This window comes from Poecilia latipinna, unplaced genomic scaffold (genome assembly GCF_001443285.1).
Source record: "Poecilia latipinna isolate Pla-1442-1.1 unplaced genomic scaffold, P_latipinna-1.0 Scaffold64, whole genome shotgun sequence".
Classification (NCBI taxonomy): domain Eukaryota; kingdom Metazoa; phylum Chordata; class Actinopteri; order Cyprinodontiformes; family Poeciliidae; genus Poecilia; species Poecilia latipinna.
This window is the reverse complement of record NW_015112680.1, coordinates 62354-81663: the sequence shown is the minus strand read 5'-3', so window position 1 is coordinate 81663 and position 19310 is coordinate 62354. Positions and strand designations below refer to the sequence as shown.

At 40.2% G+C, this 19310-nt stretch overlaps 2 protein-coding genes and 1 long non-coding RNA gene across 4 annotated transcripts in view; 2 read left to right on the top strand and 1 right to left on the bottom strand.

Moving 5' to 3' along the window:
- The first annotated feature begins 138 nt into the window (after window positions 1–138).
- Window positions 139–5119, top strand: LOC106963573 (uncharacterized). The gene is made up of 2 exons (XR_001428215.1): window positions 139–1618; window positions 1918–5119. It is a non-coding gene; the product is annotated as an uncharacterized LOC106963573 (long non-coding RNA).
- Window positions 4988–7931, bottom strand: dio1 (iodothyronine deiodinase 1). Its single transcript, XM_015058556.1, has 4 exons — window positions 7527–7931; window positions 7296–7439; window positions 6183–6382; window positions 4988–5519 (listed from the first exon to the last, which is right to left on the bottom strand). The coding sequence occupies exons 1-4, from the start codon at window positions 7861–7863 to the stop codon at window positions 5454–5456; spliced, it is 747 nt and encodes a 248-aa protein (XP_014914042.1). The 5' UTR covers window positions 7864–7931; the 3' UTR covers window positions 4988–5453.
- A 709-nt stretch (window positions 7932–8640) lies between these two features.
- LOC106963544 (zinc finger protein GLIS3-like) overlaps window positions 8641–19310 on the top strand; it is a 68092-nt gene continuing 57422 nt past the window's right edge. Inside the window, exons 1-3 of one of the 2 annotated variants that reach the window (XM_015058522.1) lie at window positions 8641–9418; window positions 9565–9634; window positions 9713–9884. In XM_015058522.1, coding sequence (XP_014914008.1) covers window positions 9614–9634; window positions 9713–9884 — 193 coding nt within the window. In that variant the 5' untranslated portion in view covers window positions 8641–9418; window positions 9565–9613. Of the gene's footprint in view, window positions 9419–9564; window positions 9885–19310 lie in introns of both variants that reach the window. The other variant, XM_015058513.1, reaches the window with a different exon arrangement.

The following is a 19310-nucleotide window of genomic DNA, read 5'->3' as shown; positions in this document are numbered from 1 at the left end:
ACACTGACTACGTATATTGCCTCAGTTATTCAGTTAGTCAAAGCTTTCTAAACTGATTCTAGTAGGCGTCATTATAAAGTTAGCATCAGTCTTGTAAATGTGATGAGAAGTTTTTGTTTTATTTTCTTTTTTTTGTTGTTGTTTTTTTTCCTGTGAACATTACACATTATACACATCTGTCCTATGTTGCCTTTATTTGCTGATATTTTTTTATTTCAAATTGAGGAAAGATTGCTTGTTAATATAATTTTACAATAACTTATTTCACTGTGCGAGTTTTTATTTGGGCTGAATATAGATTACGTGCTGCAGACATATGGAGGAGCATTTTGAGACATTAGGAAGCCATCGTAAACTTAATTTGTTTCGGTGATTCATTTCAAAGGGTGATGCTGATATAAATTCAAAACTATATAAAACTACAAGTGTAGAACATATCAAATGTTCATTTCTAGTGATTTCTATGTTTTTGAAACTAGCAAAAACCCAAAATGCACTTCCTCAGGAAATGTGAATGATCTATAATGTGGATATTAATATGTAACTTTAATAGCCTGCAGAATATTGTGGTGACTAGATGGTTGTTAAACAGATGATCCCATCCGACCCTGCATTGGAGGTGTAGACCTGGTTGCATCCAAGATGGCACTGCATGATAACAGGATGATATGCCATTACTAAAAGTTACAATCTTGATTACGATAAATCCGCATTTTCTTAACAATTCCACAATGTTCCCACTGTTTTCTGAGAGTTTCAACATCTCAGCCATTAACCAGTCATTCAGTGAAGGCTTCAGTTGGTGTCCATTTAAATAATCATATTTTACTGAGGTCAGATGATCAATAATGTTCGATACATTTAGCAGCTCTAGCTCAAGTATATTAATGGAAAGTTGAGTGGAAGGAAAAGGTTTAATACAAAGTGGCGTGCGTACCACAGTTGGAGTCATTGACTTAGGAGCCAACACACAGAGACGTATCTGGGACATGGGCTACAGCTCGTACCTTCCTCTTGTTAAGCCTCTACTGAACCCGAGACAACATGAAAAGTGATTAAGCAGAAAGGTTAGACTTTTGCTCTATTGTGAAAAGTTTTTTTTTCTTCCAGATGAAAGGACATTTTATGTTTATTGGAAAAAAAATCAAGAACCCAGAATCTGAAGAAAGAGTGGGGAGGCAAAGATTTAAGCAAGTTTACACTTTCCAGTGATTTGTAGAGCCGTGACGTTCTCTGGCATTGGTCCTCTGTTGTTTTATTTTATTTTTTTTAATTCCAAAATCAACATAGTTGTCTACCAGGATTTCCAACCACTTCACGTTTCCTTCTGCTCTCAAGCATTATAGAGGTGGATGCTTTCTTTTTATTGCCGTCAAAGCAAAAGGTTTCAACGTCTGCTTTGACGACTGTGGTGTTACTGTGATGGACTGACCAGCAAACTCACCTGTATTATTGTCAAGAGGAAGCTGAGAGACACCAGAACCAACCAATCGGATGAACTGAAGGCTGAGATAAAGCAACCTGGACTTCCTGAACACCTCAGCAGAGCCAGCAGCTGATCTCATCCATGAAGCCACGAACAACTGATGGAAAAACTTCATGCACAGCTTCTTTTCAAGTAGGACCACGCTTTTCTATTTTAGATCATTACTTAAATAACTATTGGTCTTCTGTGGTAATTTTAAGTTTCTGAGAAACTGAATTTGGGGTTGCTTATTAGCTGTGTCAGAACTAACAGATTATTATCCTTTAAAGGAATAGTTGAATTTCTCTTTCGATTGATTTACATAAACTAACTTTGATGATGTTCTAGTTTGAGATGCGTCTGCTGGTGTGTATTGACGGCTATAACAGTGGATATAAATCAACTGTTGAGTTGTTGTAGCTCTTTTCTGAACCTTTAATGAACTCCCCCAGTGTCTGCTTTAAAGCCTGATGGTGTAGGCGAAACCACGCTGTCAACCGGAGGAAATCCTGGACTGTGGAAGTCCTTCGTGACGGAGGAAGTTCTTCCTCATCAGGTCTGGGCTCATCAGAGTTCGGTGTGAGAAAGGCAGAGAGGTGGGCTTTGTTTTTGTATCCGTCACAGTTGGTCAAAGAAGGTTGGCCGGATAACATTACGTTTATACCTACAGATTTATTAAACAGGGTTTATAAAATCCTGGAATGGAAAAAGATAACCATATAGATTATTTCTGTATCCTGCAAGGAAAGCTTGGTAAAAACGAATTTACATTCTTTACAGTGTTTTTCATAAATTCCACTGTATGCCAACAGTAAGAGGAATCTCTGGTGTATAACATTCAAACCTTTTAGTGGTCTCCACAGTGGGCAGCGACTCAAAAGCCGCTCTCTCTTTGAGCGTGGGTGCTGATGTCATACTTTTAAGTGACCCGTTTAACAGTCCCTACACTGCCACCTTCTGGGCAACTTGTGTAAAATCATACAGACGTTCCTTAAAACCTGCATACCTGGCAGCCACTCAGAGCTGCTGAACACTCAGGAACATTTTGCCAGTCCTGTACTGCACAGGACTAATTACAAATAAAACAAATTGTGTGGAAAATCGCAATGAATAAACTGCCCAGCTAAGCGAGCATAATGCGTCACTAGCTGTATTTTATACTGTGACTAAATACCATATTTTCGCTGTTTGGGTAGAAATGTTCACTTGGTTTAATAGGGGAGGATAGTGGATGGTCTGAAGATTAAACCAGGAGCTGAATGAGGAAAGAATAAAGCCAAGATGTTAGGAACAAGTTAATTTATTTCCCTTTTTTTCCCCAAAACATCAAACAATATTAGTATCAAACGGTGGTATCGCTTATCATTAGACATTAAACGTTTAAAAGGCATGTTGTTCACCTGATTGGACATGTGAAACTACAAGGTACCTAAAAATAGGAATTTTTAGGGAGTGGGGAATAGTGGGATAAACTTTATTTTGTAGAAATTAAGTAAGTAAAGAATCCTGCATGAGATCATCACAGTTCACGTATATATGATTCAGACGTTCATCCACTGTATAAGAAATGCAGTTTTTAAAACTGTGACGAACGATAGGAAATGGATAGATATTTAAAAGTCAATTGGCACGAATTTACTCTTGGTTTTCGGTCTAAGATTACAAACAGTACAAACTGCCCCCTGGTGGACTAAAGTGGAACCTGCATGTCATGCAGGAACTCGGAGCAGGGAAGAGAGACTGCTGGTCTGCACATTTTAAGGTCCAAGTTTGTATCCAAACAGGACAACTGTTGGGAGGTTCTGACCGTATTCTGGTTCCTGTCCCGACAAAAGGAAGTCAGCCGGGTTGAGCTGCTGTGAGCCTGGCTCCACAGGATGTGAGCTGGCTGGGCCAGAGCCAAACACACTCAGGCCAAACTTAGAGCTACACAGTTTTGTGTTGTCAAAGCTACATAAAAATGTGTGTGTGTGTGTGTGTGTTTTAATCATATCCATGTGGGAGACTTATAAACAAAATGTCGTTTTAATGTAGTGTCCTTGGCCTCGCAGAATAAGCTGAGACACATAAAGCAACAACGTGACCTTTTATTTTGCTCAAACCACTGTATTTTATAGCAAAATATATGAAAATGAAGCAAAAAATACATGAGCATTCTAATATTGCTCATGTATTTTTTCTGTGCTTCCTCCCCCGATTCCAGGCGAAACAGATATGCACTTTGATATGCTATAAAAAGCAAACACTTGTTGCATAACGACAACAGTGCTAACTGCAGGAGTCAGCTGAGATGTCTGTTGAGCAATAACCAGCATAGCAACCTGAATGTGGAGCTTCACAACTCAAACTTGCACATCTGCATAGAGTCAGACTGCTGATAACAAACACTCTGTTGTATTGCTATAGCCTCCAGACAGTCAGCACCTGGAGAGCCTTTCCCTGAAGCAAGAATAAGACCTCTGTGAATTTGCAGCAGTCTTTTTCTGATTCAGTAAGCTGGTGAGATCAGACGAGTCACAGTGACTCGGACTAGGACCATACAGCTAGTTTCGTCGAATGAGCAATATTGTGGAAAACTACCATGATAATCGAGGCAAGATTAAAGTATATACCTTTAGTTAGTTTCTATCGGGGTTTATTTCCCGGTTGATCTGCCGGCAATTTGCAAAAGTGTGTATAGTCATTGAACTTTTCCATAATGTCAGGAATTAATGCAGTAGAGCATTAGTAAACAAACAACTTGAAGAATGTGGATCACAGCGGGCAGGTCAGTGATGAAGATGTTGCTATGAGGTTATAAAAGAATATCCCTGGCTTTGTTCGCTATATCATCTGAGAACGGAAGGAGTACAACACAAAAACAAATCTCCCAAGACATGGCCGTCCACCTAAGCTGACCGTTCCGGCCTGGGGAGCTTAAGCCTCGGTAACTTTGGAGGAGCTGAGGAGATCTGTAGTTCAGGTGAGAGGATCTTTTGACATGATGGTCATAAAACTACTGCAATCTAACAAACTTTTTTCCAGCACCTTTTTAATTATTTCAATTTTATTCATTTTTTTCACCGGTTTACCTCTTGGGCAGGTTTTCCTCCAAAAAGAAGTTTTATCTTAAGGGACTTCCTGTTATAACAACGGTCAAAAAAAAATAAAGTGATAGGAAAACATACTGGAGTTTTTGGTTGACATGCAGCAGCTTATTAGGCACACAATCCTAACCTGAAAGCATCCTCCCCATGCTGAAACGTGACGGTGGCGGTATTGTGTTGTGTAGAAGCTTTGTTCAGGAGAAACGGAAACCAGTCAAATTGAAGCACGCCACAGTTTTAAGGCTTTAGTTGTTAAAGGTTTTGAAAACCATGTGTACCTTTCCTTCCAGTTCAGTTATCCACTACTTTTTTTTGTTGGTTTATAACAAAGCCCTTACAAATGCATTGTGATATCTTCAGTGTCACTAGCGAGGCATGTTTGGATTCCCCCCATGGAGCTCCGAAACCCAATTAGAGCTGAGCCAAAGATGCGTGATGAGTGGATAAATCTTGACTTACATCTTTGATTTTTACAGAATATACTGGTGTTACTGACACCGACTGAAGAAATGGAAAACGAATGAGCAGTTCTAGTAATTTATATCTTAAATTTAAGACACCAGCTCCCTCCCACCAAGCTTTATAAACAAACTCCAAGCTGACCGCTTCCGTGTTTCACCTCATCTGATCACAGATCCCAATGGTTTCATCTGCGGCCGTCATTAAGAAACACAGAGCTGAGGTTGAGCTAAGACCGTGTATATGAAAGTAGCAGGAGAGCCTGGGGGTGACAACGGAGCTGTCGTTATTCAGTGGTAAATGCCATAGAGGCACAAGTTCACATAGAGATAACAGTGTTTTGATTCAGGGCCAATAAAGAGTTAATAACACAGTCAGATTGGCAGAGTCCAATCAAACAAAGCATTTTCGGCAACTGCAGCTTTCCCGAGAAAAGGTTTGACTTATTTCATCTTCTGCAGGACTGACCGCACCTCCATAGGATCGTAGCCCCAAGGCCCCATTTTGCCCTGCAGAAAAAAGAGAGAGGAAGCATTACAGCTGCGTCATAGCTAAAACCTTTGACTTTCACCGAAGGCAGAAGCGGATCAACAAGTCGTCACGAAACACGTCTTGGGCAAGGGACCTTTCCGTTTTGATGTTATCGACAATATTACCGCATACCAAAAATTCTTCTTAAGCGTCTGTTTTGTTTTCACCGGTCCTGATCACGCAATGCCCTGTGATCAGGCCAAGGGGAGCCACACATCTGCTTAACTTCAGCTTCGGCAGTTACACAACAAAAGGAGGAGCCACACAGAATGTTCTCGTCTTACAGGATATTTTGGCCGAGCTCCAAATTTCCCTCGTGTTTTTTAACACAAGGACGTTGATATTGAATTTTAGATTCCTGGAAGAGCTTCTAGCGCCTGCACTGACTTCTGCAATAACAGCTACTTTAAACATTAGAAATCACTTTTTTTTTATTTATGTTTTTCTTGGTATTTTACTGCGTCTTGGTGATAATTCACATTAAAAAAAATTACCACCTACTTTATTCATGTCTACTTTGTACAACTTTCAATCATACGTTGTGTGTGCGATTGTTGCATTTTACTTTTTATTTAGCGTCCCAGCTGTTTAAATGTCATGCATGTCAGCTATTTCTGGTGCAAGAGGTGCAGAGCTCCCACCTTATAAAGGACTTTTCCAGCCTGCAGCACGTACAGCCTCTCAGGTTGGGCGGCATACTTGATGGCTGAGACATTACTCATCTCATCCACCACCACAGGACACAGAGGGTCATTCTGAAGCAGGATCTGTGCTGCAAACAGCCTGTCCTCCAGGCTCCGGTGCTCACTGATGTCAAAGTTGTTGCCAAAGGACCACCCATCTGAGACGCATTTCATTTAAATCATAAAGAGTGCAGCAGGACATAAATGAGGATCATAAATGCTTTTACAATATGTTCCATGAGTTACAACCTAATTTTTGGTACTTTAATGTTTCTGATGTTAGCTAGGATATAAAATGGCGAAAGACACGAAACAAGCAGAGGTCTGTTAATCAAAGTTGCAATTGCAACCGCATACGCCAGTGTTTTCCTAAGTATTTAAAGTGCAAAATTAGCACTTTTATAAAAGTGAGCTCAAAGGCAAATAATACACTTTTTTTTTGTTCTTTCTACAAATTAAAATCTAAAAATCAAGTTGTGCCTTTGGATTCAGTCCTACCCAGTCAAAACTTTCCTTAGGAGAATGTCTCCATCAGCTTTGCACACACAGTACTTGAAATATTTGCAAATTTTTCCAAGTAAAATAGTTCATTTTCATCCAGATTAGCAATTACATTTTCACATAAGGCCAGGGTATGTTGGGTAGCTGTTTTCCTCTAACAAATATGAGACCCCCATAAGAACAAACACTTGTGATATACGCTAAATCTCTGACTCCAGAGTCACCATGGACCTTATTCGATTGAATCCCTCCTTGCCCAAAATCCAGATCTTAGAAAACATTTTTTTTTTTAACTTGGTGTATCAGAATTACGTGGACTGCATACAAAACCCATTTGTAAAAGTTTAATTGTAAACCATCATATTCTGGCAACTTGTGCACTACTTTGTGTTGGTCGATTACGTAATAGCACACTGAAGCGTGTGGCTGGGGCGTGAGAATGAAGGAATGAATGAGCTGCGCATGTGTATAAGGTAAAGCCAAATTAATCACTGCACCCCGATAACTTCCTCGTGGATTGATATCACGTGAGTCCGTGCTTTTTTTTTTTTTTTTTTAGATTTCACGCACCTGTTGAATGGGCCTCAGCGACGTAGACCACAAGAAAGTCCGCCACGTCCCCGAAGTCCCTGACGAGCTGCTTGAACTCGTCAAGCTTGAACATAAACGGGGGTCAGGTGCAGCTTCCAAAACTCAACACCAGCGGTCTGTTGCCTGCAGACAGGAGGCGGCACAAATGTTAGCGACCGAGAATAAAGGCGGACACGGGATGCATGCATGTCGGGGCCAACAAATACGCACCGTTGAGGTACTTGAAGATGCTGGTTCTCTCCCCATCCATGCTGATCACAGGTGAGTCTGGAGCTTCTCCTCCAACAAAAGCCTCTTGTCCCAGTGAAAGCCACATAGTCGTAGAGGCAACCTTAATAAATGCAAGCGATCCATAAGTCAGGCCCCAATCCTCGTAGGTAAACTTGGGATTCTGGGTCATGGTGAACTTTTCTCCCATTTTCAGGATGAGCTTCCTGGCGAGGTTCGGCGAGAGAGCTTTTAAAATGTTGAGGAAGACGCTCAGAACGATAATATAGCAGAACATGCATGGTGCTGTTAGATAAACGAGCAACTTTTGCAGAAACATCGTCCCTTCCTTAGGGAGGGAGATAAAACCCCGTTGTCGCTGCGACTCACGGATCCAGTCCTGCACTAATAAACCCTGCCTGTTACCTCACGCTTTTTTTTTTTTTAAATATATAACCGATGCCTTCACGGACTCTCTGCATGCTCGTATTTTCTAGTAGCACAGAGAAAACACCGAACTGTCGCGCCAAATCTAAGCCATACAGAGAGCAGCTTTCTTCGCTGTAATAAGATTCATATAAAATGTCTGAATTATAATTTATCGCGTTAAGGAAAAAAAGCTTGCTGAAGTAGACCGCTGCTTCCTCTTTCGCATTTTGAGAAAAAGTCTGCACTTTTTTTGGCTCTCATAGTCAAAGTTTTGCTGTACCACACACAGTCTTGTACCAACTTTTAGCTACATGGTCAGATTTATCTTTGCCTGATTACTTAAAGAAAGTAGATAAAATCATCAGAACCATTCCGACTCAGAACTCCAGCTTTGAATCGTATGGCTGCTTTCTAAGGCTATAATGCAGGCATTATTCTTTTAATATCTAGGTCTAACATGAAGCTCTGGTTAGGTGTGTTAACACAAAATAGATTCACATTTAGTGCCCCATCACTAATCTTAATTAAAAAAAACATGTTAAATAAATCTTAAATATATTTAGCATGTTTAAAATAACATGTTAAATAATCTAAATTAATAACACTAATTCAAACGGTACCTGAAGGCAGCACAAATGCACCCCCATGTAGTGCATGTGCTTTATTTTACAACTGGTAACGCAGGTTAACCTCAGCTTTTTAGTGTTTATTTTTCCTCATAAAGGCCACTAGATGGCGGTGCAGAGCCATGTCTCCTCGTTGAAAAATGCAGACTCAAGATTTTCATCGATCGGAAGATGAGACATAATAAAAGGATTTCGATTGTCATTTTTCTGCTGTGAGTATGTTTAAAGAATATGTTTCACAGGAAAGTAACCTACATAGTGTTTTATAAGTTAATATAATCTTCCTTCCTTGGGATCTTTTTGAATTGAGCATATGGATTAAAAAAAATAGATATATTAATTGTAAAGAATTTCTTGGGAAATGTAGGTTTTCAAAGAAAGCCCGAAGTTATTCTGCTTTTTATTCTCCAAGCAGAAGATTTGGGCGGTAAAAACATGGCTGAACTTTTAGCTGGCAAAAAAAAAAAAAAAAAAAAAAAAAAAAGGTAAAAGAAAATCAACTTGAAGTGGAAGAATAAAAAGAGACAATATCGAGAGTTTGACTGCCCACCAACAATGTACCATGAAGTTATATGAAGATATGCATCTTACAATTAGTACAGCTGCTACAGCTTCCGACCCAGATCTTATCCTCCCACAGAAACGCGCACCCAGTCCTTATTGGCGCTCCTGAATCGTGCAGACCAGCGCAGCGATCTGTCAATCTCACAGAAGGAGAGCGGCAGAATGGGATGCTGAGTGACTGAAGACGATGCTATGGATCAGTCTTTCAGACGCTCTCCTGTTCAGTTTAACATGATATTTAAACTTAACCTGACCCTTATCAAACGACTGAATAAGGTATATTACCACATTTTCATTTTATTGTTTTTTTTTTTAATTATGATTTTATTATTATTTGACTCAACTAAACCATGTTGTTGACTGGCTGTGTTTGAGTTTTGGAACGATTGCTGTGATTTATTTTTCTTGCTACGTCCGTATAGGGAATGTGAAGAAGCGGCCAAGGGTTGCACGGGGAAAGCCGACTGATCGATGCACCGCTCCTCAGCGCAGGTAGGGATGGTGAGCCGCTGTCAGACCCAAGCCTTCCCGGACATCACCGGCTTGACGCTCTCCGTGTTCGGCGGCAAGGCGGAGGAGATGTGCGCGCGGAAAGGCTTTGGATCGCAGGTCTACCGGAACTCCAGCGACCCCCACAGCATGAGCTCCGCTTGCCCGAAGCGACTCATCGCTCAGTCCGAGGAAAGAGCGCATCTGACGGCCAAAAGTGCGCGCTTGTGCCTCTCTCTGCCGCCGCTCCAAGGTAAGGCTCATTCAGCGCGAGCAAAAATGTTACAGGGATGCTGAGGTTGATTATTCGTGGCCGTGGCGACTGAAATCAACTCAGACGCGTTTACGTTGCAATTGTATCTTTTGGAATGAACCAACTTTGATTATTGGATTTGAACTTACTGAGACGTTCTTATTGTTGCTGCTAAATTGCACCCATAAAGCATCCTGTGATGCAGATGTGTGTGTGTGTGTTTTTTTTTTTTTTTGTGTTTTTTTTTGCTGTTTTAGATTATGCTTGATAATTAAACGCAGAACTCCCTGGGATTAATTTGCCTGTTCGTAAATATCACCAGAATCAAAGTCTCCTTCCTGTCACATCTAAAGCCATGTGGAGCTACAGCCCTGAGTGTGTTAACAAGGCATAACAGCGTTCACGGAAGTAGTAGATTTTTTTATTTTTTTATTTTTTACCTCCGTTATATAAGAAAGCTTTGCGTCTTGGAGTTGTGATAGGTATTACTGCTAAAATAAACTCACTCATGAAAATATTTAACAATTCTCCTAACTTGGAGATTAAAATCTTTTAAACAAAGATTACGCAGATGAAGCGAGCTCTTTCCAGGACTGAAAAACCTTTAAGTCTCTGTGGAAGCCTTCTCCATGCATCCTGACAAAGACCGGGTTGATGTGAGAGGGATTGGGGGTGGTGGTGGTAATTACACTCCCTAAATTATGATTACCCTGAACGGAGTATTATATTAGCAACCCTCCTCCTCTCAGCAAGAAGAGGATCAACAGATTTGATTATTGTTTGTTCTCCTCCAAACACAAACCATATGTCTTCTGAATGCGCCTCGGCATTTATGAGTTCTCTCGAAGCGCAGTTGTGCCCTCAGCGTCCTGAAAAGCAGAATGAATTGCCTCATTGTCTTCTGAAAAAGGCCTTTGAACCAGCTTCCCGTAAATTGTGGGGATGTGTTTATGGATGATGCTGTGTGGATTAAAACTGAAGCAGATGAGTGTATTTGTGCTGAGTCTGGGAAGTTTTAGTGTGATATTTAAAAAAAAAAAAGAAATATCACCTTTCTCCTCTTCTTCTTTTTTGTTTGAGAATCAAAATCTCTCATTATTTTATTGTTACATAAATTTAAACGTGACCTTTTTAACTTTGTTCTCTGTAGCATCAAGTAATTTTTTCCCCCCCCGTCTGATTTTATAGTTTCTTTCGTTGAGCACCGACTATGAAAATGATCTCAGTACTCATCAGTCTTTTGTATCACGCCCCATTTCAGACTGATCGTATTACATACTCCCATTTGGGGACCGCACAGATTTTAAGCATCATTCTCCATCATTACTTTTAGATTTATAAGGGGAAAAGCAAAAGAATCTCTGAGCAAATCCAGACTCATGTTTACTTTTATGAAGATAAGACAGTGGAGGGAGAACTTACCTCAGACTGGACATTTCTGACCTCTTGATATGCGTCCTGTGATTGTGAAAAGTAAACTACAACTGACTGATGAAAGTGATTCAGACGTGAGTGATGGCGTTTCGTGTAATCCTCAGAGATAAAGGCTACGGGATGGTCAGAAGTTTAAACATATATTTTTTTAATGATGCCAAACTTTTGTCTCCACGTTTACAATGGCGTGTGAATGACTCTCAAAAGAACTGCTTCACGGTTGGCTTTAATTTTCAGGTGTCTTATGATGTGGCGTTCATCCGTTCAAGCGATTCTAGGTATATATAAACACCATGGGAGTGTGCAGTTGTCATGTTGTTCAGGGAGATTTTGCTTTCCAAAGAGATAATCATGTTTTACTCCAAAAGCCGCAAAAAAAAAAATATATATATATAAAAAAAAGGCCAGACTACAGTATACAAATGCAAACCTGGAAACAATCTTCTTCTTTTTTTTTTTTTTGTGATTTCAGAGAGCAAAAATGGGAAGTATTTGCCCATAATGATGATTGTTACATTTGGAAGAAAAAGGTGAGGCTTGTAAACCAGCTCAGCTGTAAAGTATGTCATTGACAACCTCATATTGAGTGGAGGTTTAGCCGCGGCAGGGACCGGTGCACTTCATCAAGCAGATGGCAACATGTGGAAGCAACATTTGCAAATATTGAGGGGAACACAAAGTCCATATTTTGGACTGGACATCACAAAGTCGTGATGTCGGCTCCTTAGAATATTCCGAAAAGCTGTGTGTGTGTGTGTGTGTGTGTGTGTGTGCGCGAGCGAGCGAGCAAAGTTCCCTACGATCTGACCCAGTTAAACCAGTTCTGTCAGGAGGAATGGGTCAAAAAGTCCAGTAAACTACGGGGACATGAGAAGCTTGAGGAAGGAAGTCCAAAACATTTGATCCGAGTCATGAACTTCAGCACATTAAAGAAAATTAAAAATAATTTCAATTAATTCTGGCATCTAGGAAATAGAAATAATTTTGGTAATCCTGGTGTAAAACAGGAAACGTGTTAGACAGTGACATAAAGTAGTTATGAGTATATGTATACTGTGTATGTAAATATCTAGTTCCTACCGTACCTTCAACCGTTCTATAGGTCGAGTTAGTGAGTATCTGATATTCCACCTGAAACCTGAATATTAGGCTTGAATGAAACATGGATTCTAGCATTTGACAGCCTAATAAATTTTCTCCTGGCACCAAGCGATGGTGCAGAGTCTTGGAGCGTTTCTGTGAAAAATGTTTGAGTTACACACTCCCTCCCTCTCATTAGAGTGTTTAAGACCTAATCGTTATTGGCTCTTTTGTTGCTTATTTACATGCATCATTGTGCAACATATTTCTGGAGTCTACATGCTGCACCGCTTAGTGCGAGAATCCATCTTCTAATTGGAGTTGTCCCAGCTATGAAAAAGGACTTATACCTTCATACTACACTTGCACGTGTTATTGTGGTGAAGTGGTATTGGCAAAAATGTAAAAAAACAAAAAAAAAAATCCTCAGTACTGACATACCTTCCAGCAGGATTTGTCGATGTCAGGCTGCAGGGCGTTAATCTGACTGTTATGAGAAACAACCGGCCATTACCGCTCCGCTTTGAGCCTTTGCACTGTCAAGTTCCTAATGACAGCTTTCCAGTAGCTTGTGAATAGCTTTTGGCTGCGAGTGTGCAACATTTTGGAAAGCAGAATGCCATTAAACGCATGTAATTGTGTCAGCTATTCTAATCAAACCGTGCAGGGGTTTTTTTTTCCCCTCTAAGCAGATATAAACAGTTTTTTGTGTAGTGGAAATTAAAAAAAAACACTGCATACAGTAATTGTTGTAGTTGTATTAGTCAGACTTCATTGTGTTTAAAATTAGCAAACAAAATCAGCAATATATAACATCTTTGTCTAACTGAACATTTATCCTAATGCCTTCTTTTGCTTTAAAACATTCGTCTGTGTAAATATTTAGTTTCGTGTCACATAAAAAGTTTATATACCGATTAATTGTAGGAAATGTTTACTTTAGTTTGTTAACTGGGTCTTATTTTCCATATCTTGCACTGGATTTGAGACATAAAGTTGTTTTCAGTTATTCTCAGAGAAGGTTTAGTTATGCAAGATTTTGCTGAATGCATACATTTTGAGGGAGCTGAACATATTTATAGTTCTGTGTAGCAAGAATAGATCAGGCTGCAGCACAAAGAGCTGTTGTTACATCTAAAATTGGTGGGTCCATCATTGTATTTCTCTCCAGCTTTTGTTTGAGCACAAGCTTGTGTGGAGTAAAAATGTCAGCATTAAAACTAACTACTGAATCCGATATGTCTGCTCAGCAATTTAACTATGGCAGCAAAAACTGGAGTAAAGTCTTTCTCAGAAATGTACAAGTCTCGGATTAAAAAAAAAAAAAGAGAAGAAAATGTACGGAAAGTTAACTGTGCCAAAATAAACCGTCAGACGGTTCCTAATAGTAGTGGAGCAGCTACAGCATAAAAATGATTACTTAGGTTTGCTGTGTTGAGAAAGCTCACATTTAAGTTACTTTAATGTAATTTATGCCATAAATACCACGCATCGTGCTTTTGTGCAACTCATTGTGGAACCTTTACTCAAATTTGCATTTTGTGTTTTCAGAGCATTGCTACATGTTGTCCTGTCTATCCTATAAATATCTTTATGTGGTTGACAAAGTGAATGTATCTGTCGATGATCACAGCTGGTTATTTGGTGCCAAAAAATGCATCATTATGGTTGTGTCTTGTTGCTGTTGAGGAAGATCGGTGAGAAAGATTTGTGCTTTCATTGTAGCTCTGGATCATTTTAGGTGTGTGTCTGTTATGTTACCTTGGACCTTCGTCTTTTATCCCATGGACCCTGAGTGTCTTGAACCCTCAGTTTTTCCTGTGTTGTAAGCTCAAATACAGGTACTATTACTAGCTGCTACAATATTGTATGGCAATCAAAGCTCGCCTACTGTAGTTTTTAGAATAGTGTTATTTTGATAAGATTGATGGGTGGTATTCCTTATTTTTTTTTTCCACAACATGACTGTGAGTTTATAATGACCAGAAACGTCCTTATTTGTCTTTTCTTTGAGCAAAAGTAGCCCTTTGTCAGGCAGCTGACTAAGAGTGTGCATCATCAGGTGGGGGATGGGAGGAAGGCATCATTCTATCCTCCTCACACAGAAATCAGTGATTTAATAGGTATTGCATTTAAAGTTAATAGAAAATATGAACTGTGGAGTCATTTAGACTGTATTGACTGAAATATAGCGCATAGGTTCAAGCTTACACACTCAGGATCCGTCCCTCCAGAAATCTCCATCCTGCAGTTATCAGGGTGGTAGCAGCGCCTTTTTCTAGGATACATTTCTAAGTATTGTAATCTGTTCTCACCCTGGTAGATGCAGTGGAGGCTAAAGAGCAGGTGAAGAAAATCAATCTGGTTTCTGCAAAAAAAACAAAAAAAAACTAAACAGGAAACACTTTTGCTGAGTTGCTTTTCTTTTTTTTTTAAAGTAAACTATCTACTGCTATTACAAGGCATTTAGCACCTACATGAAAAAGAACATTCAAACTAAAACTGACAGCTACAAATCAGTACTTTATGGTTTATCCTCCGAAGTCGTGTGAAAACTTCGAACGTGGACGCGTGGGTGTTTTTCTCAAATTAGAACCATGATGGTAGCATTCTTTCCCCGAGTTTTCTCACCCGTCACTACATTCCCAAGAGCTGAAAAGCCTCGGCCCACGGCTTTGCGTGCCGCATGAGCTCAGCAGTGAATTATGGGCAAATGTGAGCCCCGCTGCCTGGGAAGGGCTCTTGCAGGGTGTAATGTTTGCAGCATGTTCCACTGATTCACAAAGCAAGTTGCCTGGTGATGATTCTGCAACGGTATTCCTGTAAACTCGTGTCAGCTTGAGTTACTATGGGGGGAATGCTTGGTAATGGAATTGAAGTGATTCCTGAGTCACATTCACCAAAGAGGGAGAGATGGAGAACACTGATGGTCTGGCATCTGTTTTGGCTGAATCATCCCAATCAGGCTCGGCCGGAGACGGACGCGTTGCGAATGGAAACATGAAATGTGTGTCAGAAGGGAAGGGAAGAGTGTTGCCTCAACTCACAGTAGTTGGACTTGGACAAAGAGAGAGAGAGAGATTTATGGGCGGTCATAGCAGTTTGTTTGCTTGCTCAAACCCTGAAATAGACTCAAATCCGTGCATTTTTAGCTTTCTGTTGTTTTCTGCCTCCAGTGTGAGGAAGGTCACTTCTCCCCATTCTTTTGTGACCAGCGTGGTACGAGTATGGCATCTTACGCTAACCAAAGGCATTCTGGTTCTGATCCTGCCAATAAATCCAAAGAGTCACACAGCAGAAATATGATTTGGTTTGAGTTAGTGTCGAAATACCTCTTGAATACCAACAGAAATGTGCTCTGGGCCTCAGCTTAATCTAAAAAAAAATAAAAAAAAAAGTAACTGCAGCGTTGGCTCAGACATGTCTTCATAAAAAAGTATTTTTAGCTTGCCTTCAGAAGCGCTCGCAGAAGTTTCACAAACGTTTTGCTGAAAAGAGGAATTAGTTGCCAAGTTTTTTTTTTTTTTTTTTTGAATCATTCTGCATTAATCACGGGAATGTTAACTCTTTGTTCAGAAATGGAAAGAGACTTCTCTGATTCTGACAAACATGCCTCAAAGCTGACCACATGTCTATAGACTGTGCATTACTCATGCATTTTCAGACAGCAGGGATTCTTCTCTCAGACCTCTCTCTGTGTGACTTAGCACATGGGTGGGTTTTTGATTTACATCTCGGCGGTGGCACTTGCTGTTCTTGGCCTGACGCTGCTGTGTTTCATCAAAGAAGAATCCGCTCCGCTCTGACTGCAGCAGTTAGGACGGCCGTCCGTCGAGGTGCTGACTCTGCCGGAGGAGTTGCAGGGTGGGGGCTGAAAGCTGGAGGCCGTGAGAGCTGGGAGCTACGCAGGCTTTTCACAAGTATTCGCACTCTCTAAGCTCTTTCCCATTTGGTCACGCTAGAAGTACAAGCTTCAGTGTATTTTTTTTTGAGGGGGGTTTGATGTGAAGGAAGATGTGGAAGTAGAAGATTACGGTAAATGAAATCTAACAACTGTGAGAAATCGGCCCCTTGTGTCACAAAATTATAAAACAACCATTTACTTCACCTGGAACTGTAACGTTTCTACCAGCTTTGCAGACTTTGAGATTTAACTTTTCACAAATTCTTCCTTGCAACTTGACTTGAGCTCATGGACGAGCTTCTGTGAACATCAGTTTTCAAGTTTTGCCACTGATTCTCGAGTGGTTCGAGGTTCGGACTTTGATTAGGCCGTTCTAAAACATCAATGTGCTTTAATCCGCACCATTCTGTTGGAGCTTTGGTCCTTGTGCTGCCGATTAGGTGAACCTCTGGGCTAGTCTAAAGTTTTATGCAGCTTCGGTTTTTCCTACTGGAGATCATGATGCCGCCATCACCATGGATCACAATGGATTTGGCTCTTCTTGTCACTTATCCATAAAGACCACATTTGGAGTACACAACCAATAGCTGTCCTGTTGATAGATTCTCCCACCTGAGTTGTGGATCTCAGAAAATCCTCTAAAGTTGCCATGGCTGCTTCTCTGATTCTTTTTTTTGGCTGTTTAGATGGGATATTGGAATGTCACAGTAAGTGGGGATGAACCCAAATCTACATCTCAATTTTCAGATTTGAATTTGTAAAACATTTTTGGAAACCATAATCCTTCTTCCACTTCACAATATGCTCTCCTTCATGTCAGTTCATTACATAAAATCACAGTAAGTCATGTTGAAGTTTCTGGCTGTTATGTCATCAAATGCTAAAAGGTTCAAGATGTACAAAGAGTTTTTACAAAAGGCCTTATGGAAACTGGAACTGAGACATGGTGAGAGACTTTACTCACCTCCTCCAAGAAAGGTGGAAAATACAGAGGTTATTTGATGCAGAAGTCTGAGCGCTGCCGAGAAAGCTCCCCCTATCGGCATCACATTTACGAGCTTGTACGATCGACAATCACAACAGATAAAAACGCTGTAAACACGCCATCATTCAAGTCTGCTTCATTTTGAAAACCTCCAAATGCCGAGGCTGGACTTGTTTAAATTCCTCTTTTCTTTACGAAGCCAGTCATGTTGGAAAGCAATCAGCCAGCCAATCAAATATTGGCTTCAACTGAGTGGCCGAAAACAAACAGGCAAACATGATGAAGCTGAGGCTCTTTTAATGCCTTCATTAGTGCAGAGGAGAGAGCAGCCAGAAAAGCTGGAGTTTTATCCTCTCTTACTCTGTCTCAGTCTCTGCCAGGAAGCTGCCACGGGGCAGTGCCCAGCCAGCTCACCGCTTCATTGGCTGGTGCAGCCCAGGAGGACTATGAAAGACATTATAAAGTCTAACAGTGCAGTTTATATACTTTATTAGAGCTCGTTACTACAGAGTTCTGGTAGAACGAGTTATTTTGTCGTCACATGCGCCGTTGTAACTTCCTGCTGTGATGAAAAACGCTCTTTGCTCTCAGCTTACCTGTGAATCGCGAATCTCCAGTTTGGCGTCTTTCACCTCTTTACTGTGTTGAGTTTGACTAAAATAATCATCTGTGCATTAAGACTTGGCGGGGATTAGCTTTTGTTGATTACGGACCTCAGCGGTGAGCCAAGTCGCATCAGTCTATATTCTGTTGAACTCCCGTTTTAAGGAGAGATTGTTGCAGCAAACCTGTGTGGTGTTGATCACATGGGTAGGTCTTTAGTTAAAGAATATATATCTTTAAACTTGGGCAGGTTTTGCGTCATTAAAGGAAAACATTTTGCAAAGAGTTTATTGGGATTGACAGGAAGCTCAGCACCGGCTTTGTGATCCGCATTGCTTATAGAGGTTTTCACGTTACTTAAAGTAAAATCTTTTTGTTAGTGAAGTAAAATCAGAACAAGAAGAAAGTGTGTTACTGAGGACTCTGTAGTTCTTTTTTTTTTAACCATCGTGAGGAAAAATAGTTTGGATGCAAGACAATACATTTTCCTTACATTGAGTTAGATAAAAATGTGCTAAAAGTTGGTTTATTTTTTTTCCCAGATAATGTGTTCATCTTTACGCATAACCAGAAAAAAATCTACACAAAGTCAGTACAGTTTATAAATATGTTTTTAGTTGCATAACTTCCCACTGAAATATTCTTTAGATAAATAATGGTTAATTTTATGCACTTTTTGGGAAAAGATTTAATTTCTTTTTACGATTCTTTACTTTTTAAAATGCACTTTCGTTCTTGCTCTGGTAAGAATAAGACACGACTCAAAGGCATCTATTTTTACCACCAAGCTGGACAGGGATCCTTTTTTACTTATATTTATCTTGCTGCTATGAGCAGTGAACAGGATGCCAAACAAGAAATCTGCTGAACTGCAGCAAAAGAGTTGCATCTGGACATCAACAAGCCTCCAGATGCAATGATTTGAAGCTCTCCACGTGTCAACTGGACATTAACTGGACATCAGACTTTTGTCAGATGAGATTAAGGTTATACTCTTGACAACACAAGGTGTGTTCGCTATGTCGAAAAGGATGAATGAGTGGAAAATCGTGTAATTTCACACAGCTGAGGATCTGTGACGCTGCAGGCCTGTTTCTCTTCCAAAACGACACTGTTATTTGAGTATAAAATATCATGAACTCTTTGAAGGATCACATTTTCAAAATGTGTCAAACTATGCCAAAAAGCTGACTGTTGGTCTGTGCTGAGCTGGAAAATATTTCTAAACATTAGGGAAAACCACGACAGAAAAAGTTAATCGGACACAAAAGTCTTTCTTCCCTCCTGAGCCGTCTGAGACCCCAGACCCTAATGGGTGAGCTGAAGAGAGGGCAAACTGTGATCTATTGAGAATGGTGAAAGATCACTCTCTCTGTATGATCCATTAATATGTAGAAGACTAAGAGCTCTTCTATTAGCA